This window comes from Lepus europaeus, chromosome 11, assembly GCF_033115175.1.
Source record: "Lepus europaeus isolate LE1 chromosome 11, mLepTim1.pri, whole genome shotgun sequence".
In the NCBI taxonomy this organism is placed as follows: Eukaryota; Metazoa; Chordata; class Mammalia; order Lagomorpha; family Leporidae; genus Lepus; species Lepus europaeus.
In genome coordinates, this window is record NC_084837.1 from 80,808,908 (window position 1) to 80,834,379 (window position 25,472).

Genomic DNA, 25,472 nt, shown 5'->3' on the forward strand with positions numbered 1-25,472 from the left:
ATGTATCTCAGAGGGTTTGGCTACACAGCCACGGTCACCTTGTTTCTGGGCAAATGAAAACTGTGGAACTGTCTTGATCATTTTAACATTTCAAAACTCTGAAAAGCACTCTGTGAAAGGCTGTGGAGGAGAGCTCTGCCCAGTCACCTGGAGTCAGCGAGGTCGAGTGCGAACATCCCAGCGCCGAGAGACCACAGCCAGCATGTGTAATGGCCGGCGGAGGGGCACATGAGAGGCACGGCTCCTGGGCAACAGGAGTGGGGAACTGAACTCACTCCTGGTTTAGGCAGTTGACTCAGAGTGCTGCTGCCACATATACACGTGTCTGCTTGCCTGGCTGTCCTACGGCTGGATGGTGATGCTTCAACAGGGCTAAGGGAGCCTAACACAAGTGACTTCGAGCACTCCCATCTACTATGCTTAGATTTCATTACCATAAAGAAAAAAAGCCAGCAGGCCAAAACATCAAGGTCCATTCAAGCCTGAATCTAGAACCGAGAAGAGAGGTGTTTGGATACTCTGCCTTCAACCATCAGATCCAAAACCCTCGCTTTGGTGACCCAGGCAGAGGAGTTAGTCCAACAGGCTTCCCCCAGGCCAGAGTTTCAGCCTGCACCCCTTTCCTTAGCTCAAGCTCCTGGACCTGAACACAAAGCTTTCAGGTTTATTTATTCTTAAAAAAAATTCAGACTTATCTTTGGATAAGTCTTATTTCATATGCTCAAGCTGCAATTCCTTGCAGATGTTTGACGCTGTACCCTGTGTTGAAAGATCCTTCACTCGTCTCTGGTTTGGCTGAGCGATTGTTTTTTTATTTCCCCATCTTTGTGGCTTATTATATTGCTGACAACACTAGGAAATAACATGTGACTCTCTCGACCAGTGTATCTTCTTCATGAAAATGTTAGCTGCGAAACACCGAGTCCTATAGGAATTGACTTTAAAAGCTGAGAAGGCAGGGAGCAAGGGCAGTCCTGCCTTTGTTGGAGCCTTTATCTGAAAGGGTTTCTTCTGATTACAAAAAGTTTGCTGCTGTCACCAAAGTGGAAGACACAAGGGTGAATACAGAACGTGAACCTTGCCCAGAATTCTGCCACTCAGCAGAAACACTGGCACCACTGTAGATTCTTCTTCCGGTCTCCGAAGAATCCCAGCACTGGTGTGGTCTGTGTGGAAGCCTCCCGCAGAAAGGCCCACCCTCCTCCTCTGTGTACCAGGAGGATCCGGTCGATCACTCTCTGCCCACTAGCGACCTGCTGGGCACGTGTCTGCTCAGGTGTGTGCTCAGCCGTCCAGAATGGAAAGTACCTGGTCTCATCCCAGGGCTCAACATAAGGCAGACATTCAATCCAACGGCGGTGACAGCTCTGGGTTCCCAAAACCTACAGGCCATGGCACATCAAGAAGCAGTAATGCTTAAGGTCAGTGGGAGAGGTGATGAAGAGGGCTGTTCTCATTGCCTGAGAGATGAGAGCAGACAGGCAATGAAACCTAGGAGAGAACACCTGCTGACCAGGGACCTGGGACCTCTGTCTAAAGCACTCTCTTCTAGGTCACTTTTCCAATCACTTGTTATGTATTGGAAACTCTACTGACCCAGACAGCCATGCAGTCTTCAGTCTTGGCCTTCTGCAGGTCCACTACTGGACCAGGCAATTAGCCTAGGGGAGAAGATGCCCATGAATCGCCTCACAGTGCCTGGGTTTCATCCCCAGATTATGGCTTCTGTCTTGAGAGCATCCTCCTAACGAACATCCATCTTTGGAGGCAGCAGTGATGCCCAAGTCACTGGGGCCCTGCCACTCGTGTGGGAGCCTTGGATGGTGGCCCCGGTATAGGACGAGCTTTTACAGGCACTTTGGTGAGGGAGCCAGTAGATGGGAATTCTCTGTACCTCCCTGCCTCAAAAAAAAAAAAAAAAAAAAAAAGTCTCATCAGAGAGGGCCCCAATCTGAAACGCCATGGCATCAATCCCATTTCCTTCAGTAGGAAAGCCAAGAACATGGGACGTGTGGACAACCTTCTAGCGAGCTGAGGTTTTCACTTAAGAGCAAGGCCAGGTCAGCGCTGGGACAAGAAAGATCTTGAAGGGTCCCTCGCAAACTGCTGTGCACCTGCTGCTGACAGACACCCCAAGCCTCAGAACCCCACTTCTCAACTCTACGCTGGCGTGCTACCTCCTGACACTTTTGCCAAGTCTCCCGTGAAGGTGCCAGTGTTTCAGTGTAATTTTTTGGTAGATAAGGATGATTCTTTTCAAATTACCCCTGAGTCCCTCTGAGAACCTGTAGTCTCCTATCTTTCAGAGCAGCTGGCCCTGTTTCTACCTGCTGTGATCCTGTTTCTATCTTTGCAAATGAAAACTTTAAAAATTTGTAGCGTGCTCATAGAAAAACTTCCAGAAGCTAATGTCTACTGCAGGACAGGGAAAATGTTTTATGAAGCAAATTCCATCTACATAAAAATAAAGAACAGTAGAACGTACTGCCACGTGTTAGCAGGTTTTATTACGGCCATGGGCAACCATGTTTATCTGCCTCTCCCCACTTCAACACCCAAGCTAGGTTAATTTAGAGCAAATATAAATGTATTATTTTTTATCCTTATGTATTTCAGTGTGTATCATAAAAGCCAAAGTCTCTCAAATGAAAATAATCATACTGTGGTGATGGGCACTTGCCACAGTGGTTAAGATGCTGGCTGGGTTGCTCGTGTCCTAAACTGGAGTGCCTGGGTTCTTGTCCTGGCTCTGCTTCCAATTATAGTTCTTTGCTAGCGCATGCCCTGGGAGACAGCAGGCAATGACTCAAGTACTTGGGTCCCTGCCACCCACATGGGAGCCGTGGATTGAGGCCCTGGCCCAGTCCAGTTGTTACAGGCATTTGAGGAAGGAACCAGCAGATGGTGGTGCATGTACTCTCTCTGTCTCTCTCCCAAATAATAATTTAAAAAGCCTACGATGCTATCATCACATCTAAAGAAATAATAAATCCTTCCTAACAGATACATTTAGTCACATTCACATTTCCATTTTCTCATGACTGCTGGATGGCTGGCTTGTTAGAAGAGGGGGATGGGGGTCCACTTTGTCCTGACATCAGTTTAAGAGTTACAGGGGGCTCAAAGATCAGGCGTGCGGGTTCCTTTCAGTCTTTTTTTTTTTTTTTTTTTTTTTTTTTTGGACAGGCAGAGTTAGAGAGAGAGAGAGAGAGAGAAAGGTCTTCCTTCTGTTGGTTCACCTCCCCCAAATGGCCGCTGCGGCCGGTGCGCTGCACCAATCCAAAGCCAGGAGCCAGGTGCTTCCTCCTGGTCTCCCATGCGGGTGCAGGGCCCAAGCACTTGGGCCATCCTCCACTGCACTCCCGGGCCACAGCAGAGAGTTGGATTGGAAGAGGAGCAACCGGGACTAGAACCCGGCACCCCAACTGGGACTAGAACCCGGGGTGCTGGTGCTGCAGGTGGAGGATTAGCCTAGTGAGCTGCAGCTTCGGCCTCTTTCAGTCTTAACTAGAGGAGTTCAAAGGAGCCATCACTCTAGCCAGCAGTCAACCAGGACGTCTCACAAATTTTTGAAAACACATACAGATGATTCAAGTCTTTCTCTGTGCCAGTACTGCAGTATGCTGAGGCACACCCACCCACCCACATGTACACGTTTAGCACTCTGGTAGCATGATGAATTTTGACTCTGGGTTTGATTCTGCACACACCATCACCCCTTGGGGTGCTCTCCTGACTTGGTCTCTGATCCAGTGTGTCAAGGAAACAAGAAAACAACATTAACTTTGGTTAGTGGGAGGCACAGTGAGTGCAGTACCAGACATCACAAGTTAAAATGTCTCAGTCTCTCTCCTTTTCCCCCTAGAGCCAGAAAAACTTCTAGGCTAAATACATCATTTAATTACATCCTCTATAAAGGGAAGGCCACAAGAAAACAAACTTCCAGGCCCTGAATACTAAACAGGAAGAAGAAAGACAGCTGGTTTTACCATGAGACACTGTATCCTCAGAGGTTGAGAAGGAAAAAAAGAAAAAAGCAAGGGAGATGTCTGGGAGTGGGCAGTTTTGTTTGCTAAGCCTTAAGTCTTGATCAGTGGTACAGCAAGCACTGGTGCAAATGCAGGTGCTGTCTTCAGGAGCTGAGGGACTGAAGATGAACCTGGGCAGTACTAGCAATTACTCACAGCGGGTAGGCATTCAGCCTAGGGTTAAGATGCCCACACCTGTGCCGGTGCTGTGGCATAGCAGGTAAAGCCACCACCTGCTGTGGCGGCATCCCATATGAGTGCCAGTCCCAGTCCCGGCTGCCCCGCTTCTGATTGGGCTCTCTGCTGTGGCCTGGGAAAGTAGTAGTAGATGGCCCAAGTCCTTGGGCCCCTGCACCCGGGTGGAAAACCCAGAGGAGGCTCCTGGCTTCAGATTGGCACAGCTCTAGCTGTTGTGGCCATTTGAGGAGTGAACCAGCAGATAGAAGACCTCTCTCTCTCCCTCTATGTCTCTCCTTCTCTCTGTGTAACTCTGACTTTCAAATAAATAAATCTTTTTTAAAAAGAAAAAGAGATGCCCACACCTCACATCACAGTGCCTGGAATCTATTTGCAGCTGCGGCTCCTGACTCTGGCTTCCCGCTAATGCAGACCATGGGAGGCTGCAGTCACGGCTGCAGTAGCTGGGTTCCTGCCATCCCTGTGGGAAACCTGGATTGTGCCGCTGGTCCCCAGCTCTGCCCAGGAGGCCAGCCCTGGCTATTGAGGAGTGAACCAGTGCACAGCAGAGATACCTCTCAGACTCTCAAAAAAACAAAATAAACTATCACTCTCAGAATCATGACCTCTGGTGCCCTAGAGCTGTGATGACCTGAGTTTTAGCCACAGCCACTGTCAAGTGTACACAGCATCTTTCAGCTCACCCAGCTGAGCCCAGGCCCAGCAGGTTCTCATGAAAGGAAAAAAAAAAAAGAAAAAAGAAAAAAAAGGAAGACACTTCTGGTTGTGTTCTTTGGAACTCCAAGGGCAGCTCCAGGGCCCGGCCAGGAGGAGTGTGGCCAGTGGGCTGTGACTCAGCTGGAGCGCTGAAAACACAGGGAGACCTCTGCAAACCACATGGCTCCTCCCGCCTCCCGCTTACCCCTGCAGCCCAGGGCACCCGGACCCAGCAGAGGCAGAGCTGCACAAGGGGCCTGCTGCCCTCGTCTGCTTAGCCATTTTCCCACATCTGGGCTGGCACGTTGTGCACACTTAACCTCCCCGCACTGCTTAGCCTTTTATCCAGGAAAATTAGGAACAGATAGACTCAGAAACCACAGAGACACAGGCAGAAATGGACAGATGGGCAAATCTGCTTCGGGTTATCACACAGGAGCCAGGAGTTCCCGCCTGGTGGGTCACACGGCTGAGCACGTCAAAGGCCTGCTTTTTCCCAAGCGCGACAGTCTCAGTGTCTCTCTTTCTCTCTCCCACGTGGAGTGAGAGCTCACAGCAGGGTCCCAGACAGGCTTGCAAGGGCAGCCCAAGGCATCCCCCGGCAAAGACCGTGCTAGGCTCAGAGGGGCCCAACGAGGCAGCTACCAGGTTCTTCCTCTTTTCTCAGTTTCCCATGCACTGGGAGGAAGCCCTATCAGCAAGGAATCTAGGAGTTCTCACCCTGGGAGCACACTGAGAAGTCTTCTCTCTGTCCAAGGCAAGCCAGAGCGCCTTGTGCGAGGACTTGCGGAAGCAATCCACGTCCCCACCTGCCTGTGAACTTGGCGCTGGAGGGAGCATGTAGCCAGGACTCAGGGGCTACAGATGTTGGAGACCAAGTCGTCGTCCTCCCTAAGGAAGCCCCAAGGACAACCCAAAGAACCCTCCCTTCCCAGACACCTGTGCTTGGCCCTGGCAGGTGAAATGGGTCAGATTTTCAGCCTGGGTGAGGTGGGCGGGGGGACAGGGCTGTGAACCCTTGGCTCCACTTCAGTAAGAGCAATTATGCTCTGATGTGTTCTGTATATTAGGTTTATTGCTAAAACTATATGGGAACCACGGGTCCAAGTTCCCCTTGATTAGAGGACCCGAAGGCAACCTTTGCTTGGTGTCTTAGTTCTGCCGCATCACCACTCCCTGAGATTGTGAAGTTCAAGTCTGCTTTGGGAGACAGGGAGATTCCCCCTCTCTCCTCCTTTTTTTTTTTTTTTTTTGACAGGCAGAGTGGACAGTGAGAGAGAGAGAGACAGAGAGAAAGGTCTTCCTTTGCCGTTGGTTCACCCTCCAATGGCCGCCGTGGCCAGCGCACTGCGGCTGGCGCACCGCACTGATCCAATGGCAGGAGCCAGGTGCTTCTCCTAGTCTCCCATGGGGTGCAGGGCCCAAGCACTTGGGCCATCCTCCACTGCACTCCCTGGCCACAGCAGAGAGCTGGCCTGGAAGAGGGGCAAACGGGACAGAATCCGGCACCCTGACCGGGACTAGAACCCGGTGTGCTGGCGCCGCAAGGCGGAGGATTAGCCTATTGAGCCGTGGTGCCGGCCTCCTCCATGGTTTTGAGGACTGGGGCTGGGTGTATTTGGAGCGGCTGGTGGTGATGCTGAGAAGCAATGGGCGGTGCTGCCTGTGCCTCTCCTCCTCCACTCACCTTAGGGACACAGACAGGATCCTCTCCATCTCGATCCTCCGCTTCAGAACCTCCTTCACAAGGCCTTTGTCGGGGCCCTGTTTGATCTTTTCTCGGCCGATCAGGTACAGGCACTTCGGGGTGAGAAGCAGGTCCCGCTTTACGCCCTGTAAGGGGAGGAGCTTTCAGCAGGTGGGTCGAGGGGATCAAGATCACGGGCAGCAGAGCAGAGGGGCGCTGCCTCGGGCCGCACACCTTGGCCACCACTGCTTGTCTCAGCAGGCCCCTGGCCGACTGGAAGACAGCATTGCTAACGTTCATTCCGCTGAGCTGGTGCCTCAGGGCTCATGGAAAACAGAATCGCAAGTCTATATTGCTACAACAGTGTTTTGAAGTCCATGCATAGTTTTTCATAACATGGATTTCCCAGGAGTATTGGGAAGACCCCCCCTCACCTGCATGGATTTCAGGGATACAGTTTCATCTCCATCAAGGAATTTGTGGGTGGTCACCTCATACCCACCGAGGCACCCATGGTGTGTTCTGCCACTGGAGCAGCTCGTGCCAGCTCAGGTCACAAGAAACGATTTGGTTTTAGGAAAACAGAATCATCCTCCTTGTTAAATGACTACTGTCATTCATTTACTTCATTAATTACTTTTTCCTGACCAAATGACCACAGCAACAAAACAGAACACCTGATGGGTCTACAGCCATGGGAGACTTCAGATTTCCCCATCAGGGTCAAGATTTTGCCAGCTAAAAGGAAGGGAAGAGGTAATAAAACCAGGTGTTCCTCCCCTGGCTATGGGAGAACCTTACTCAGTCACTCACCCCAGACAATGAGTGAGAACATTCTGCCCAACTGCTTTATTTGCTCAATCCTTTAACCCAACAATTCCACCCTAAGTGCTGATTAATGAGAAAGTGGTTAAAAACAAAAACCTGTTGAACAAATGCTGTGTAGTTATGCAAAATAATACTGATACATCTACTTGGAAAGTTCTCTCTGGCACACAAAGGTACTTCAAAAAGTTCATGGGAAACTAGAATGAAAAGATGTTTATTTTGTTGCAAAAAAATTTTGAAATCCATGCAATTTTTTCAAAATACGTGTTTTCCATGAACTTTTTGAAGGCCCCTCATACTCTTAAAGGAAAAACAAACCCACGATATCCAATCAGCATGTAAAACATGTCTCATCTTTTTGTAAAATTAAATAGGCAAATTTATGTTTGCATAAAGAAAGTTCTGGAAGAGACACACAAAATGTTAATAGTGATTATTTCTGGGGATACAGGGCTATTTTTCTGTAGTTTCTAAATGTTTCCACTGAACACCTTTTGCTTTGGTAACAAGGAAAGCAAAACTACACGTTGTCTAAACAATAAGGAGTCTGATGACCCTCAAGGGTGGGTGGTCCGTGTGTACCTTGAACCTCCTGTCATACTTGGTGACTGTGTCAGCAAAATCGATCTTCTCTCTTTTGCCCACAAACTGCTGGAGCTCTGGGTGCTCCTCCATCCCAATGTAATCCCCGATGAAATTCCTGTTGATGCTGTTTCTTCTCCTCTCCTTCTTGTTCAACAGCAGGTCGGAGGCTACAAATTCCAAGAGCATGGAGAAGGACGATCAGTCAAGCAGAAAAAGGAGACCACGTTCTTAGCGTGGAAGTGCACGAAGAAACTCTAAATGATGGTAAAGGTTTTGCACATGACGTTGTGTGTAAAACAAATGGAACTTGTAACTTCATTTAAGCTCCAACTAACGTTTTAAAAAAATTATTTGAGAGGCAGAGAGAGACAAAGAGAACTCCCATACACTGGTTTCCTCCCCAAAGCCCATAACAGGTAGGGCTGGGCCTGGGCTGGGAGCTGGGAACCTAATTCAGGTCTCTCACAGGGTGGCAGAGACTCAATTACTTGAGCCACCACCTGCTGCCTCCCAGGGTCTACTTTGGCAGGAATCTGGAGTCAGGAGCTGGGAACCAAACCCAGGTACCATGATGTGGCACGTGGGTGTCTTAACTAGCATGTTAACCACTAGGCCAAATGCCTGGTCTTAAAAACTTACTCTTAAAATTTGTTACATGAATGAACCCAAATTGCTAGAATACCTTCTTCTCTCATTTGGACATATTTCTTCCGGGCCACGAATTTCCTCCATGATTTCTGGATCACTCGAGCATACCCATCATACTTTCTCTCTCTCATCTCTTCTAGAAGAAACAGCTGTGAATGTAAGAAGACAAATGTGAGGCAGCCTTTGAGATCTGAGCATCTCTTCCTTGGCTGCTATTTTAGGGACACTCAGTCAACCCCATACATGAGCAGCTTCTCCAACTCCTGAGCAGTAATAAAGTGATCACTACAGAACGCTGTTCGTGGTCACTGTCAGTCTTTCTCTGTATATATAAACATATATATGTATTTATATATACATATATATTACATGTTTCAACATATTTTAAGATTTATTTTATTTGAAAGGCACAGTTACAGAGAGGCAGAGGGAGAGACAGACAGACAGACAAGTCTTCCATCCGCTGGTTCACTCCCCAGATGGCTTCAATGGCTAGGGCTGAGCCAATCTGAAGCCAGGAGCCAAGAGGTTCTTCCAGGTCTCCAAGCAAGGACTTGGGTCGTCTTCCACTACTTTCCCAGGCCATAGCAGAGAGCTGGATCAGAAGTGGAGCAGCCAGGACTCGAACGGGTGCCCATATGGGATGCTGGCACTGCAGGTGGCAACTTTACCTACTATGCCACAGCCCCGGCCCATATATATATTTACATGGGAAATAGCCAAATCTGAGCGCTGAATCTTAGTAACGACCTCTGGCCTGCCTTGCTCATGATGTCTGTGGGAACCAGGTGAGTGACTTGATGTTTCGCTGTGTTCTCCACCTGGATCCAAAGAGGACACTGAGGGCTACACCAAGGGAGCGGGCAGAGTCTGCGGCTGCTGCTTGCTGCTGCAGACGCCCTCTTTACAGAATTCTCCAGATTCTGAGTGAGCAGGGCTTGTCCCGCCGTGGACAAGAGGGCTGCTCTGCTTTCAGCTCTAGAGGCCTAGACTTCCAGCCTTATAGGATTCTGCAAGAAGTCACTGGAGCAGAGGATGTAACCAGCGATGGCATCTGGATTCCAGATGTGCTGGTCCCGACTTGGATCCACTAAGCCGGGCTGGGGCTGCTCTGGGCCAGATCAGACTCTGGCAGGTCTCGGGCTTCGGACCGTTACAACAGCTAACCCCACTTGCCACTATCCTCCCCTCCCCCAGCCCCAACTTTGACATAATGAAGATGACAGGGGCCGGCGCCGTGGCGCAGTGGGTCAATCCTCGGCTTGCGGTGCCGGCATCCCATATGGGCGCCAGTTCTAGTCCTGGCTGCTCCTCTTCCTATCCAGCTCTCGGCTGTGGCCTGGGAAAGCAGTAGAAGATGGCCCAAATCCTTGGGCCCCTGCACCTGTGTGGGAGACCGAGTGGAAGCACCTGGCTCCTGGCTTCGGCTCAGCGTAGCAGCAGTTGTTGCGGCCATTTGGGGAGTCAACCAACATATGGAAGACCTTTCTCTGTCTCTCCCTCTATCTGTAACTCTACCTCTAAAATAAATAAAATCTTAAAAAAAAATGAAGATGACAGCAAATGGCTATAGTGTACTGAGTGCCCATGATGCATCAAGATTGATTCGCGATGCTTCGTGTGCATTATTGCCCTTGACAGCTCAATAGTGACATGAGCTACACCCTTCTGTCATCTCTAGTTTACAGATGAGGATGTTAGATTAGCTGGGGCTGAACAGAGAACCAAGGTCGTTCTCGCACTGCCGGGCTGCTCCTCATTTTGGCACATGGGTACCAGCCTTTCAATGTCAACACGTATCTGATCAACTCGTAAAATAGTGGGAAACTGCTCTCATCCACCTTGGAAGTGGTGTATGTGACTCTCCAGGAAACAAAGTAACAGGGACTGATATAAGCTCAAAGTAAAGATGATGAACCATCCCTGCAGAAATGTTTCAGAAGTAAACAACCAGATACGGCTTGACGGCAGCTGCGCTTAATTTGTTGTCTGTTTACCCAGGTCTATACTTAAAAGCCACACTTATCCCGCCCTGTCACCCAACCTCTCCTCCCATTCTCAGCCCCAGTTGGCAGAAACAGCATCTCAAACTCCAAGAACCAAGCTAGGGGCCACTTAGTTCCCAATCCTCGGTGCCATATGCAATAGGCCGCAGCAGACTATTTCCAGACCCCACACAGAGACCCCACGTGGAGGATGTGGTTAGAGATGTGGTTAGTGACCGGACGGGATGCTTTACATCTGAGCCCCGCCAGCGCGCGTTGTAAGAATATTTGCTGGCGTTTCTTATCTTAGGGGTTTCTGAGCAAGTCTTGCTTCCTTTTTCTTTCCCAGAACTATTTTGGGAGTGCTGGAGAAAATATACTGGTGACTCAGAGCAAGGATGAAGAGGCAAATCCCCCACTTCCTATGGACAAATTCAAGGATGAACTGAGTTTGAGGCCTCTTTCCAAAGGTGCCGAGGGTTAGAAATGAGCGAGGGTCAAGAAAGAAGGAGAGAGAGAGAAAAGCAAAAGTATATGGACACATGTTAACAAAAACCAAAACCAAAAAACTCCCCAGAACAAAAGCCAGCCCTGTGGTGTCTAACACCTCCTCTGGGGTGTTGAAGCAAATAGGTTCATTTGTGTATTTAACACATAGGCAACATCACAAGGTAGACTTTTAAAAACCAACTCTGTGTAGACGTATTTGCATGGCAGGGCTAGCCATGGTTGGATGAGACTGCAGTGCAGAGGGGACATGATGGTGTGTGGGCACAGAAATATGGGGGAAATGGCCGGCGCCGTGGCTTAACAGGCTAATCCTCTGACTTGCGGTGCCGGCACACCGGGTTCTAGTCCCGGTTGGGGCGCCGGATTCTATCCCAGTTGCCCCTCTTCCAGGCCAGCTCTCTGCTATGGCCCGGGAAGGCAGTGGAGGATGGCCCAAGTCCTTGGGCCCTGCACCCGCATGGGAGACCAGGAGAAGCACCTGCCTCCTGGCTTCGGATCAGCACGATGCACCAGCTGCAGCGGCCATTGGAGGGTGAACCAACGGCAAAAAGGAAGACCTTTCTCTCTGTCTCTCTCCTCTCTCACTATCCACTCTGCCTGTCAAAAAAAAAAAAAAAAAAAAAAAAAAATGGGGGAAAGGACCGTCAAGTGATGCTGATAAAGACCAGTAACAGAAAAACCAAAAATAATTCTTGACTTTGGACATGAAACCCTAAAGCTCAAATCAAGAAGGAAAAAAAATGCATTAAAAACACTGCAGCTGTTTTAACTGTGTGTGAACGGTCAGCAGGTTGTGAAGAGCGAGCAGGTGGAAAATGATGCAGGGAGCCCTGCGTCGTACTGATAAATCACTCGTCCCACTTTAGAAGGAACAGGAGCTGTTCTGTGGGTTGCTTAATGGCGCATGACACAACATTTTCATTTTATATTTGGAAACGAGATTGCTCTGAGGCTACAAATAACTGAGAGTGGAAAATGCTACCGCAAACTTTTCATAAACGGGTTCTATTGACAGGGGCCACTCATTTATTTAACAGTGCTTACGGGTTGCCAAAGCCATTCACAGCTTCATGTCTCATGAGCTGCAGCCACTCATGTGTCCAGGCCCTGGGCCCATCCTACCAGGCGGGCAGAACAGTAGCTGTGGGTCCCAGTTTGTAGAAGAAGGAAACTCACCGGGAGACCAGGCTTTGCCCTAAGTCCAATGTTTCCATTTGTCCTGGCACCGTCAGTTCTCACAGGGTTTCCTCTTGGCCTGATACCGATTTTGCCAAGTTCACTACTAAGTCTTGAAATGGAGTCTGGTGATGGTTATGAGAACCTTAACAGAAATGGTGATGCCAAACCTCAGATCTGGCAACTTGTCCAACTTAAAGTGGTAGCTGGTAACTGGGCAGAACTGGGGTTCTCTTGGATTTCTGCCTAAGCCCAAAAGTTCCTATGAATATTGGTTAGGCTCACGGCATCTACATCCTTACCAAGGAGGATAAAGACATCTCTCTAACTAGCAGACATCTAAGGGTTTTTTAAAAAAGATTATTTTCCTTTTTCTCTTTATTTTTGTTTTGATAGACGTCCGAGGACTGTGCAGCACATAAGTTCAGATGTGTTTCTGGCGAGCACCTGTGTTCTGTAAATGCAGAGATTCCACCTTCTAGCTATTCTTCCCCTTAAAGTCCTTCCCAGGCCCACTCACGGCCTTCAGGATACACGCCTGGGAATTCCCAGCTGGGGACCCAGCTCCACCAAGGAGGAAACCTGAGCCCGTGTTACATCCAAGCCGCCTTGGTGGGACAAAGAAGGCTCCTTTCTTTTTTTTTTTATTTTTTATTATTTTTTGACAGAGTTATAGACAGAGAGAGAGACAGAGAGAAAGGCCTTCCTTCCGTTGGTTCATCCCCTAAATGGCCACCACGGCTGGGGCTGTGCCAATCCGAAGCCAGGAGTCAGGAGCTTCTTCTTGGTCTCCCATGCAGGTGCAGGCACCCAAGCACTTGGGCCATCCTTCACTGCCCTCCCGGGCCACAGCAGAGAGCTGGACTGGAAGAGGAGCAACCGGGACAGAACCGGTGCCCCAACCGGGACCAGAACCTGGTGCCCATATGGGATGCTGGCGCCACAGGCAAAGGATTAACCAAGTGAGCCATGGCGCCCGGCCCAGAAGGCTCCTTTCATTTTTATGTATATACTTACTTGAAAGGCAGAGGACACAGACAGAGACCCCCTACCTGCTGATTCACTGCCCAGATGCCCAGAACAGCCAGGGCTAAGCCAGGATCCTAGAACTCAATGTGTCTCCCACATGGGTGGCAGGGACGCAAGTTCTTGGGCCATCAGCTGCTGCTTCTCAGGGTGTGCATCAGCAGGGAGCTGGACTCAGGACGGAGCTGGCACTTGAACCCAGGCACTCTTATACGGAATGCACACATCCTAAGTGGCAGCTTAACTGCTACACCAACTAGCTGCCCCCAGAAGTCCCTTCCTAGCTTCTTACCTTAGGGACACTTTCAGTTTGGGGCCAATGAGGTGTCCCTGCCCTCAAGGCCTTACCCTCTCTAGGAGGAGGGAGAGACAGTGAGAAAAGAAGCTAGTCTACAATGATTCCTTTTTCTACGTGCTGAGTGCTCTGAAGGCAGTGAGCTGGTGTGGTGAGGGGGCAGCAGGGCAGGGAGGCGGAAGGACTCCTTGGAGGAGAAGACCCTTAGGGTGCGATCTGCAGGCAGAAAGGCCGGCAGCCACGTGGCGAGGCGGGCAGCAGAGGGGCTGCAGGGGGAGGGACTGGGCGCAGGAGGCAGCCGGGCACTCACAGACTCTGGAGCTTTGATGAACACCTTGCTCCTCCCGAGCTGGAACTGGTCGCTGTCCATGTTCACCGACTGCAGCAGGTGCAGGACGCCTTGTTTCTCATCTCCCCGCCAGGAGGGCCAGGTGGCTTTGGTCAGGATGGCATACCTGCGGGCACAATGGGACAGAGGTGTCACACTGGGATGGGACGGCCCCGGGCTTTCTGTGTTTGGATGCAGTATTGTGAAGGGCACTGGTGACACTCCTCAGGCAACAGCACTGAGCAGCTGCTCAGAGCAGTTGGGCCTGGTTTCAGCTAATCAGCATGATAAACTAACTATCCCTACCGTACAACTGCAAACAGGTCTCTATGGCAACTCACGCTTTCCCTATAAAAGTAATGCAGCGTTTCACTTTTTTTTTTTTTAAATAGGTAGAAACTTTAAAGAGACTTTATTTTGACAGGGCCTCCAATGGTGAGGGACTCAATAATAAAGGGGGACTTCAAAAATAGAATTAAAAGTTAAGTTGGGGGACCGGCACTGTAGTATAGTAGGTTAAGCATCCACCTGTGGCACCAGCATCCCATGTAGGCACCAGTTCTAGTCCTGGCTGCTCCACTTCTGATCCAGCTCCCTGCTGATGGCCTGGGAAAGCAGCAGCAGATGGCCCAAGTGCTTAGGCCCTGCACCTGTGTGAGAGACCCAGAAGAAGCTCCTGGCTTCAGATTGGCCAAGCTCCAGCTGTTGTGGCTATTTGGGGAGTGGGCCAGAAGATGGAAGAATCCATTTACCCCTCTCTATTACTTTCTCAAGTAAATATTTAAAAGAAAGAAAAAAAAAGTATGTTGGAGCCAGCATTGTGCTACAGCAGGTTAACCTGCTCCCTGAGATGCCAGCATCACAATTTGAGTGCCGATTTGAGTCCTAGTTATTCCACTTCAGTTCCAGCTGCCTGCCAATGCTCCCTGGAAGGCAGTGGATGATGGACCGAGTACTTGGCCCCCTGCCACCTGCATGGGAGATGTGGATGGGGTTCCAGGCTCCTGGTTTTGACCTGCCCCAGCCCTGCCATTGCAGCCATTTGAGGAATGAACCAGTGGATGGAAGATCTCAAACTCTGACTTTCAAATAATGTAAATCTTAAAAAAAAAATTGAGAGAGAGAGAGAGGGAGAGAGAGAGAGAGAGAGACAGAGAGGCTTATTTGGGGGCAAAAAAAAAAAAATTAAAATCCATGGCTGGCTTTCACATATATGTATTTCCCATTAACTTTTTGAAGACTTTTTTTTTTTTTAAGATTTATTATTTTACTTGAAAGTCAGAGTTACACAGAGAGAGGAGAGGCAGAGAGAGAGAGAGAGAGAGGTGTCTTCCATCCACTGGATTACTCCCCAGATGGCCACAATGGCCGGAGCTACGCCGATCCAAAGCCAGGAGCTTCTTCCAGGTCTCCCATGGGGGTACAGGGACCGAAGGACTTGGGCTGTCCTCTACTGCTTTCCCAGACTATAGCAGAGAGGTGGATCAGAAGTGGAGCAGCCGGGACACAAACCAGCGCCCATATAGGATGCCGGCACTGCAGGTGGCGGCTTTGCCCGCTATACCACAGTGCCGGACCCCAAGACTCCTTTGGAAAACGGGGATTGCCAGGTGTTCCTTCTCTCTCCTGACATCTTTGTCCTGCCCTGTGGGGTCCTATGAGCACACCCAGTTTATTCCATCTTCGTCTGGGGTGCACTGGCAGAACACACTGTACAGGCAGTGGTGCCACTGCCTGGTGGGTGCCTGGGGTAATTTTGGAGAGATCCTGACAAGAGCTTGCACTTCTTTCATCACACATTTTCAGCTGAGAACTCCGATCAGCATATCTTCTCAAGGCCTTTCTCTCTTTCCCTGCACTCTGAGCAGTAGGTTCCTTGTTATCTTCTGGGTTAGACAGCCAATGTTTTCTTCTTGGAGGAAATGCAGCCCACAGCCCAGGGACTCCCAGCTGCTGACACTCAGGATGAAGGCTGGTCCCGACCTCCAAGGACATAACAGTCTGGGCAGCCTGGCTCTCGGCTGCTCCACTCTTTCCTGTGCTTCCTCTTCGCCATGATGTGGATCGCCTCTCCTGCCCAGGCATCCCTGCTCCATCTCCACATTCTGAGGGCCAGGGGAGGGGCACAACGAGGGAAACTCTGCAAGTCTCTTACATTTCCACCTCATTTTCTTCCCCAGGCTTAGAATCCACCTGTGGGCTTATTTTCCCAGCCATAGAAAGGAACACACACTGCCCTAACACAGAGATGGGTGTTTCCGAAGAGTTCAAAGATAATTTCCTAAGTGGAGGCTTGACGTGGTTGCCATTTCTAAGAGTTTGAAAAACAGTTTGTAAAGACATGAAAATTGCAGTAGTAAGGTGGTGAAAATCCACTTTTCATTTTACTGCTAGAGCAGTGCAGGATTTACTTCAAGTACCATAGCTCCCTAAAGGGGAATTAAGGTATGTTTGATTTTTGTTCTTCAGTACTCAATCTAGCGGGTTGTTTTGATAAAGGATTTATCCCAAGAGGAAATGAACACATACACTGTTTTCTAAGCCGCCACCATGCTTGAGGTAGCATCAGAACCACTGCTCTATTCAGATCCGTGGGTTCCTGTCTAGGGAGGGTTGCACAATACATGCATTAGGATAGTTGTGCTGGGTATTCACATGACCTTTCCCTTGAGGTTTTTGACTTTGTTTCTCACTTGGCAGCCTTTCTGTGGACACCGAAAAAGGAAATTTATAAACAAAGCCTTTTCCATCAGCCTCGGAGAAAACAAAGATAGGAAACGGCCCAATTATTTGCAGGGCCACTGATGAGAGAATCGGGAGTCAACTCTGCATGAGTCCTGCATGACCACAATTCCAGACCCATAGGCTCTATGGAAAGTGGTACACACGATCTCCAGAGAAATTTCCAGAATCACACTCTCTATAGAAAGTGGTACTGTCAACCAGGGAAATATTCCCTTCCCATGGACCTACCTGGACTTTAGGACATTTTTGATGGATGTGGGGAAGTGAAAAATAAATTTCATTCCAAATGCTATTTTGATTCTCTTCCCAGCACTCTTGAGCTAATATAGCAAGATAACAATGAAACTGACTGCTTTTTATATGATAAGATTTTCTATTTGTGCTCTTGAAAGGAAAAACCCACAGCAGGGGATCCAAGAAGGGAGGCAACCAAGGGCAGAATCACTTCAGTGGAAGTTCCTTAGCATACAGGGCAAGACAGAGGACACAAAATGACTGCCCATCATCAGGCACAGCATAAAATACTGTGGATGCAGTCATGAAGCTCGCCTGGCATCCCAGAGAACTTCTCATTGTGATCAGCAGGGTCATTTCACAGCTCATTTAAGGCTCTCTGCAAGGAGAAACACTCCTGCTTAGACAAGTAAGGTACAGACTGTTCCTAGGACTGCATGCACTTCCTGCTCTTCCTGGCTTAGAGAAGTCAAGCTGGTTGGTTTTTAAAATAATGCAAAAGGAAGGTCTTTCAGCATTCCTTTGTCCAAAAAGAAAAAAATATCAAGATTAGATTTGAAAAAATATGTGATAGATGTTTAACAAAAACACCCATGTTGGTTAAGATGTGGCTTTGGATGCCCACATCCCACACGGGGGCATCTGGATCTGATTCCTGGTTCCACTCCCTGCGTTCCTGGTATTGTGTATCCTGGGAGGCAACAGGTGATGGCTCAAGTACCTGGGTCTCTTCTGCCTACATGAGAGACCTGAACTGGGTTCCTTGCTCCTGTCTTTGGCCTGCCTTAGTTAGCCCTAGCGATTGTGGGGATTGGGGAGTGAACCAGTAGAAAGGATATTTCTGTTGGTCTCTCTTTGCCTTTCAAATAAAATAAAATAAAATAAAATAAAATACACATTATCTTAAAAAAATAATGCCCACTAGAGTCTATAAATATCAAATAGAGATCTCAAGTACATGAGAAATAAAGGAAGATAAAACTGTAAGCATTTTGGAACTGTCCAGGGGCAGGCTTTGCTGAATTAAGGACAGATGGACAGAAATGCCTTTCATTCACTATTTTAGATACTTGATTTTTTTTTCCCTCCTCTCTTCATTATGAGTATTTTCCAAGAAATGCAGTTTGAAAAAAAAAAAAAAGGTGTAATGATGCTGTGAAGCCAGTGGTTCCCAAGTACTGTGCCACCCAGGGCACATGAGGACGTCTCAGAATACACTGACGGTTGTCAGGACTGGGAGGGGGCAGCACAGCTGGCATCTGAGTGAATAAACATCATGCATCACCCAGGACAGCCTCCCGTGACAAAGAATCCTCCACCCCTAAATGTCAGTGACCGAGGTGAAGAAACTCTGTGCTGTGGTGTAGTGGATAAAGCCACCACCTGCAGCGCCAGCATCCCATATGGGCGTCGGTTTGAGTCCCTGCAATCCAGCTCTCTGCTATGGCCTGGGAAAGCAGCAGAAGATGGCCCAAGTGCTTGGGCCCCTGCACCTGCATGGGAGACCTGGAAGAATCTCCTGTCTCTTGGCTTCAGATTGGCTCAGCTCTGGCCATTGTGGCCATTTGGGGAGTGAACCAGTGGATGGAATAAATCAATCACTCTCTCTCTCTCTGCCTCTCTGAAACTGCCTTTCAAATAAATCAATAAATCAATCAATAAAAGAAACCCTGTTCTATGCTAGCATCATGGATCTATTTAAAGATCAAAGTCTTGTCACTATTTCATCATCAGACATTAAACACATGCCTCAGATAATCATACTGCACTTCATAAATATGCACAATTAAAAATAACAAGAAAATCTTAAAGACATTTCAAAAGCCTTGTAACTGACATTTCAATAGTTTATTCACAAATGGATGGCAAGTTAATTTCCTCAGTTTTCTACACACTTCTCTCGTACATGCTGCTCCGCTGCAGGTGCACTGGTTACTTTAATTCAGAGGGCAGTGATGGTGGATTGTGTTCCTAGCCTAATCCACCTCCACACTTTTGGGCAACCTGAATGCATGGGATAGGCCGGCGCTGTGGCTCAACAGGCTAATCCTCCGCCTTGCGGCACCGGTACACCGGGTTCTAGTCCCGGTCGGGGCACCGGATTCTGTCCCGGTTGCCTCTCTTCCAGGCCAGCTCTCTGCTATGGCCCGGGAAGGCAGTGGAGGATGGCCCAAGTGCTTGGGCCCTGCACCCCATGGGAGACCAGGAGAAGCACCTGGCTCTGGCTTCCGATCAGCGCAGTGCGCCGGTCGTGGCGGCCATTGGAGGGTGAACCAACGGCAAAGGAAGACCTTTCTCTCTGTCTGTCTCTCTCACTGTCCACTCTGCCTGTCCAAAAAAAAAAAAAAAAAAGCATGGGATGGAGTCAACGAGGGACGAGGGTTTACTGTATGGAATTATGGGCCCTTTGCTAAAGATTCTAACTGTGGAGGGTCAGTTTCCTAATCTCCCAAAAACAATAGCCCCAAGGAAGAACTGTCTCATTAAAAGTGCTTAAGCCAGCACTGTGTAACAGTGGGTCAAATTAAACTTGTGAAACCACCATCCCATATGAGCATGGGTTTGAACCCTGGCTGCTCCACTTTCAGTCCTGCACCCTGCTAAGGTGCCTGGGATAGCAGCAGAGAATAGCCCAAGGAATTGGGGCCCTGCCACCCTGTGGGAGACTGGATGGGGTTCCAGGTTCCTGGCTTCAGCCTGGCTCAGCTCAGGCCATCGCAGCCATTTGAGAAGTTAACCAGCAGATATACGCTAGCTCGTTCTCTCTCTCTCACTGTTACTCTGCCTTTCAAATAAGTACATAAACCTTTACAGAGCACTTAAATTCTTCAGCTTGCTAATTCTTTGTTAGATACAATTTGAATTTTAAATTTAAATTTTAAATTTAAATTAAAAAAAAAAACTATTCTTACATTCCCCCCTCTGTATCACACAGAGAAGAAATAATTCTCCTATGATTAAAAGGTTAAGTTTGGGGACCGGCACCGTGGCATAGTAGGCTAAGCCTCTGCTTGTGGTGCCAGCATCCTATAAGGGCACCAGTTCATGTGCCAGCTGCTCCTCTTCCGATCCAGCTCTCTGCTATGGCCTGGGAAGCGGGTAGAAGTTAGTCCAAATGCTCGGGCCCCTGAACCTGCATGGGAAACCTGGAAAAAGCTCCTGCTCCTGGCTTCCGATTGGCCCAGTCCTGGATGTTGCAGCCATTTGGGGAGTAAATCAGCAGATGGAAGACCTCTCTCTGTGTCTCTTTGTCTCTACCTCTCAAATAAAACTTTTTTTTTTTTAAAAAAGGGCCAAGTTTGGCTTCCTTCTTTGTATTTTTTTTTTCACTTCCCTGTTTCTTAAAGGAAATTAAATAGATGTAGAAAATACATTAGAGAAGTTAGAATCATTAGAGAAGTTAGAATGATGTAATGATTTAAAGACACTAAATTTTTATCCTTTTCAAAAATGACAAAGTAAGAACAATTTAAGTATATGTTCTGCCAAATGCATGTTAAGGGAAATTGGACCAAAAAATTGAAGTTAAATACTCAAAGCTTATTTTCTTAAGTAGGCTATTTTCCTGAAATTGTCTTCACACTGTTAATCTGTTCAGTCAAGTTCAACCTCAGCTCTTTCCGTGTCACAATTATCATAAAATCTTTTTAAAAACATATTTATTTATTTATTTGAAAGCCAAAGTTACAGAGAGGCAGAGGCAGAGAGAGAGGTCTTCCATCTGCTGGTTCACTTTCCAGATGGCCACAACAGCCAGAGCTGCACTGATCTGAAGCCAAGAGCTTCTTCTGAGTCTCCCACATGGGTGCAGGGGCGCAAGGACTTGGGCCATCTTCTACTGCTTTTCTCAGGCCACAGCAGAGAGCTGGATCAGAAGTGGAGCAACCAGGACTCAAATGGGCGCCTGTACGGGATGCCGGCACTACAGGCGGTGGCTTTACCTGCTACACCACAGCACTGGACCCTCTCATAAAATCTTGAACTTGCATGTCACACTGAGCAGATACTGCACACAGCTATTGATTTATCCTACAACTTATAAATGGTCACAAGAATTCCAATATAACTCAATAATAAAAAGACAAAAAGCCTAATTAAAAAATGGGGCAAAGGAGGTGAGCAGACGTCTCTCCAAAGAGGGAATACAAATGGCCAACAAGTGCACAGAAAACCACAAGGTCACCTGCCCTCTGGGAAACACACATCAAAACCATAGTGAGGGGCAGGAGCTTGGAACAGCGGTTAATGTGTGGCCCGGCACACCCACATTTCACATCAGAAGCCGTGGGTTTGAGCCCCAAGGACTCTGATTCTGATCCAGCTTCCTGTTAATGCACAGCCTGGGGGGCAGCAGGTGATGGCGTAAGTGCTGGGGTCCCTGTCACCCACATGAGAGACCTGGATGGAGTTCCTGGGTCCTGGCTTAGCCTTGGTCCAACCCTGGCTATCCCACAATGATACTATTTCACACACACTACAAGGATTGGTGAGATAACATGGGCTGGTGAGGATTGTATACCTCGTAATCTCCAGCACTGTGATGGGAACAGACAGCGGTACAGCTACTTAGAAAACTATCCAGTAGTGTCTCAAAAAGATTAGTTTCCACAAGACCCAGAAATTCCACCTTTAGGAATAAATCCAAGAGTGATGAAAACTTAAAGGAATAAATCTTTAAAAAGTTCAAGGAAAACATGTATTCTGGGGGCTGGCACTGTGGTACAGAAGGTTAAGTCTGCCAGCATCCTATATAGACCCAGTTCGAATCCTGGTTGCTCCACTTCTGATCCAGGTCCCTGCTAATGGCTTAGGAAAGCAGCAGAGGATGGCCCAAGTTGTTGGGCCCTTGTGGAGACCCAGAAGAAGCTCCTGGCTCTTTGCTCTGGCTTGGCCCAGCCCTGGCTGTTGCGGCCATTTGGAGAGTGAACCAGTGGATGGAAGCTCTCTCTCTCTCTGCCTTCCAAATAAATAAATAAATCTTAAAAAAAAAAAACAAAACAACAACTTTGTTGGGGGACCAGTGCCCAGCCAAAGCCTGTATTAAAAAGGAAACAAGGCCAGCACTGTGGTATAGGGGGTAAAACTGCTGCCTGCAGTGCTGGCATCCCACATGGGTGTCGGTTTGAGACCTGGCTGCTCCACTTCCAATCCAGCTGTCTGCTAATGGCCTGGCAAGGCAGTGGAACATGGCCCAGGTGCTTGGGGAGTCCTGGAAGAAGCTCCCAGCTTCAGATCAGACAAGCTCTAGTGGTTGTGGCCATTTGGAGAGTGAACCAGTGGATGGAAGATCTCTCTCTCTCTGTTTCTCTGTAACTGTGGCTTTCAAATAAATATATAGATCTTTAAAAAAAAAAAGTGTATCCTGGATCTATGCATGGATTGAGTTTTTCTGCAGCAAAACAAACAAAACAAAAACAAAAAAAGCATTTAATCTCATTTCCCAACAACCTTCACACAACCACACAAAAATCTGTGTATGGACTTTCTCAGCAGCATTATTCCTAACAGCCAACTAGCCAACAAGCAGAAACAAGTGAGGACTGTCAGCTCATGAGTGAACACATGAAATGTGGCACTTCTGAACAACGGAGTGTTAGTCAGCAATAAGAACCAGAGCTAACAGGCCACAACACAGGTGAATCTTGAAAACGTTATGCCAACTGAAGGTGGCCCCAGGCACAAGGAACACAACCTTAATTCCACTTGTTTGAAAAGCTGGGCATCGGCACATCCAGAGAGATGGACAGCAGCTCCGTGGCTGCCCAGGGCTCGGGGGGAGGGAAGAACGGGGAGTTGACAACCAGAGACGGCAGGGCGTCTTCTCGGAGGAAAAAATGCTCTAAAATTAATTGTGGTGATAGACACACAACTCTGAACATATTAAACCAGATACTTTTTGAATGTAATGAGTCATACACTGTGAGTGACTTGTACAGGATGTGATAGAACCATCACCCAGCTTTTGAATACGGCCCAGAATCACTCGTTCATTACCTCTGCAGGAATTTCTGGAAGACGCGCCGGTAGGCGTAACCTGCTCTTCTCACGCGAATGTTTTCTTTCAGACCCAGGTACTCCACTTGATGCTTCACCCTACAAAGGAGAAAATGAAACCCGGACGTGACGGAGAGCCCTTCCCCCACAACAATGCTCCAAAACCCCAATTCCAGGCTGCAGGCAGACACGTGAAAAAGAGGACTGACAGTATTCTGACAATGAGCTCACCTCCCAAGTTACAGATCAATTCAAAAATATGTAATTATGAAGTGCAATCATAGGATGGCATTATATATCTATTCCAAAGAATAACAGTAAAACAAAAAGCCATAGATCTATCAACCAGATTATGAACAAAAGCATTGGTTTTTCCCAAGGCTAAAGGTATGAAGTTGTAACTTTTGAATTAACTGTTGCTTTTGTTATTGAATTAGGAATTTAATATTGATTCTAGACTTAAGGTGACTATCTGTGTAGGGTGTTTCAATGGGTTGAGAAAGGTGGAGCCAAGACTGTTCATTTCAAATACCTAAGTTAACAATGGTCTAAAATATACGTGAAGTATAATTTTAGTTGGTTTTCCTAATAGAAAAAAACCTAGCCAAGTATTTTGGAAAATGGACGCAAAGCACTCCTAGATTGATGTTCCCACATGCACGGGAGTTCCTGTCAGGAGAGAAGCCCCTGGTCCCATGCCTTGGAGATGCCTGTTTACCAGCCTGGCAGCTCTGGGGGGCTGGGGGGGTTCATAGACAGGGGCACCCTGGAAGCCCACCATGTGCAGAGAAAGACAGCATTCTCTCGCTCTGAGGCCATCGATCAGGCCTGTGCAGGATGGCTGACTACAGGCGCTTAGAAACATGGCATTTGAAGAAAATGAGAAGTAAAAGCTCATTTTTTAAGATAAAATGTAAACTGTGCTGTGGTTAGAAGGAGCCCCTTGCATCCCTCATAGCGTGCTTTTGGGGCCACCTGCACCAAGTGTGCTCCCAGAGAACGCTGGGAGGCAATCAGTCCCATCCTCACTCCGACTCCACACAGGCCCGACAGCTGTCTACCCAGCAAGGGTTCAGCTAAGCCTCGTGCCCCTGAAGACTGCCATGCGCCAGGCACACACAGTTCCTGTGCAAGGTGTGAAAGAGGCCAACACTATGATTCCTGCTGTAGACCACGCAGAAAGCACAGTGAGAAGGAGCCAGGCTCTGGAGCTGGGTTCCGGGTGCACCCTCTGACTCAGATACACTGTAACCCCTCTTTGACTCATTTTCCCATTCTGCAAAATGGAGCAGAGGTGGTGATGTAAGTTCTTAATTTCTATTTGGGTACCTTCTGCATAAAGTACTTAGTTTCTGGGATGAGTAATGTAAAGATCTTATTCTAATATATTCCCAGCTACAATGAATAAAGCAACACAGAAGGCTGGAGAAGGAAATGGATTTTTCACGGTGGGAGGATTTGCTGGAACAGTGTTTTATGTGCTGGGACCTGGAAAGATGAGCTGAACTCTTCTGGTGCAGAGGAGATACCCTGAGAGCAAAGGCACAAGGAGGAGAAAGGACTGTGGCTCGGGGAGGAGGGAGAGGAGGAGGGGCACCGGTGAAGCTCGAAGAAGGGGTGGGACCTTGATCCCCACAGGAGGATGAGGTCACCCTGAAGGACGTTTAGTCTCCAGTCTGACTGGTCTTACCTGAGCCATCAGCCAGAAAGGTAGACTCCTTCGAGAGACTTAACTGTTTAAAAGCCTTTACATGAAGGAATCAATATTCAACATCCACATTTGTTGGGATAAGACAGAAAGAGATAGACAAGTAGGTAGATGAACGAATGATAAAGATGAGTAGGTAGGTAGGTAGATATAGACAGATAATCTGGTCAACTAAAGGGGCAGGCATCTGATCCAGTAGAGTGACTCTCTCAATCTCAGACACGAAACTCACCCCTGGCCTTTTTTCCTAGTGGAGGCTACACATGAGGATGTCCATCTCAGATACTGGCTCATTTTAAAATACTTAGCACAGTTATTGGCTTCACTCCAAGCTTCTGAGGCAGGGAATGCATCCCCCATTGATTCAAGAATAAATTTCACTTCCCATGAATCACATAGGAAAGAATATTCCTCGTGTTAAAATACTGTTTCATTCACTGTAACTTTCACCATCAGGAAATCTTACAAATTTCCTTGAGTTTGACACTCAGCCTAGCAAATCCTATAACATTCAGAGCCTCATATCACCAAAGGACCCAGGTCGAGTTCTGCATATGCCTGGAGCACCCCCTATGTAGACACTGGCCAGACAGACCCTGTTGTCACCCCAGCGGTGCCATCTTTGTCTCTTGGGAGGAGCCCTCCCCAAGATTGTCCTTGGCCATTATCTCAAGTCAGTCAAGGCCTGAGGACCCTGCGAAGGCAGCAATTCTGAACCTAGGGCAGCCATGTTGCAGGAAGCCAAACAAAAAACACATCTGCAACAGGAAGAGAAAGACCCCCGCCCCCCACAGACTTGTG

The 25,472-nt window shown here is 48.2% G+C and overlaps 1 protein-coding gene across 1 annotated transcript in view; it reads right to left on the reverse strand.

Moving 5' to 3' along the window:
- Positions 1–25,472, reverse strand: part of MYO1E (myosin IE) — a 226,331-nt gene that overhangs the window by 31,349 nt on the left and 169,510 nt on the right. Inside the window, exons 18-22 of the mRNA XM_062206033.1 lie at positions 22,964–23,062; positions 13,973–14,117; positions 8,705–8,819; positions 8,020–8,189; positions 6,610–6,755 (exon numbers count right to left, since the gene is read on the reverse strand). Coding sequence (XP_062062017.1) covers positions 6,610–6,755; positions 8,020–8,189; positions 8,705–8,819; positions 13,973–14,117; positions 22,964–23,062 — 675 coding nt within the window. The remainder of the gene's footprint in view (positions 1–6,609; positions 6,756–8,019; positions 8,190–8,704; positions 8,820–13,972; positions 14,118–22,963; positions 23,063–25,472) is intronic.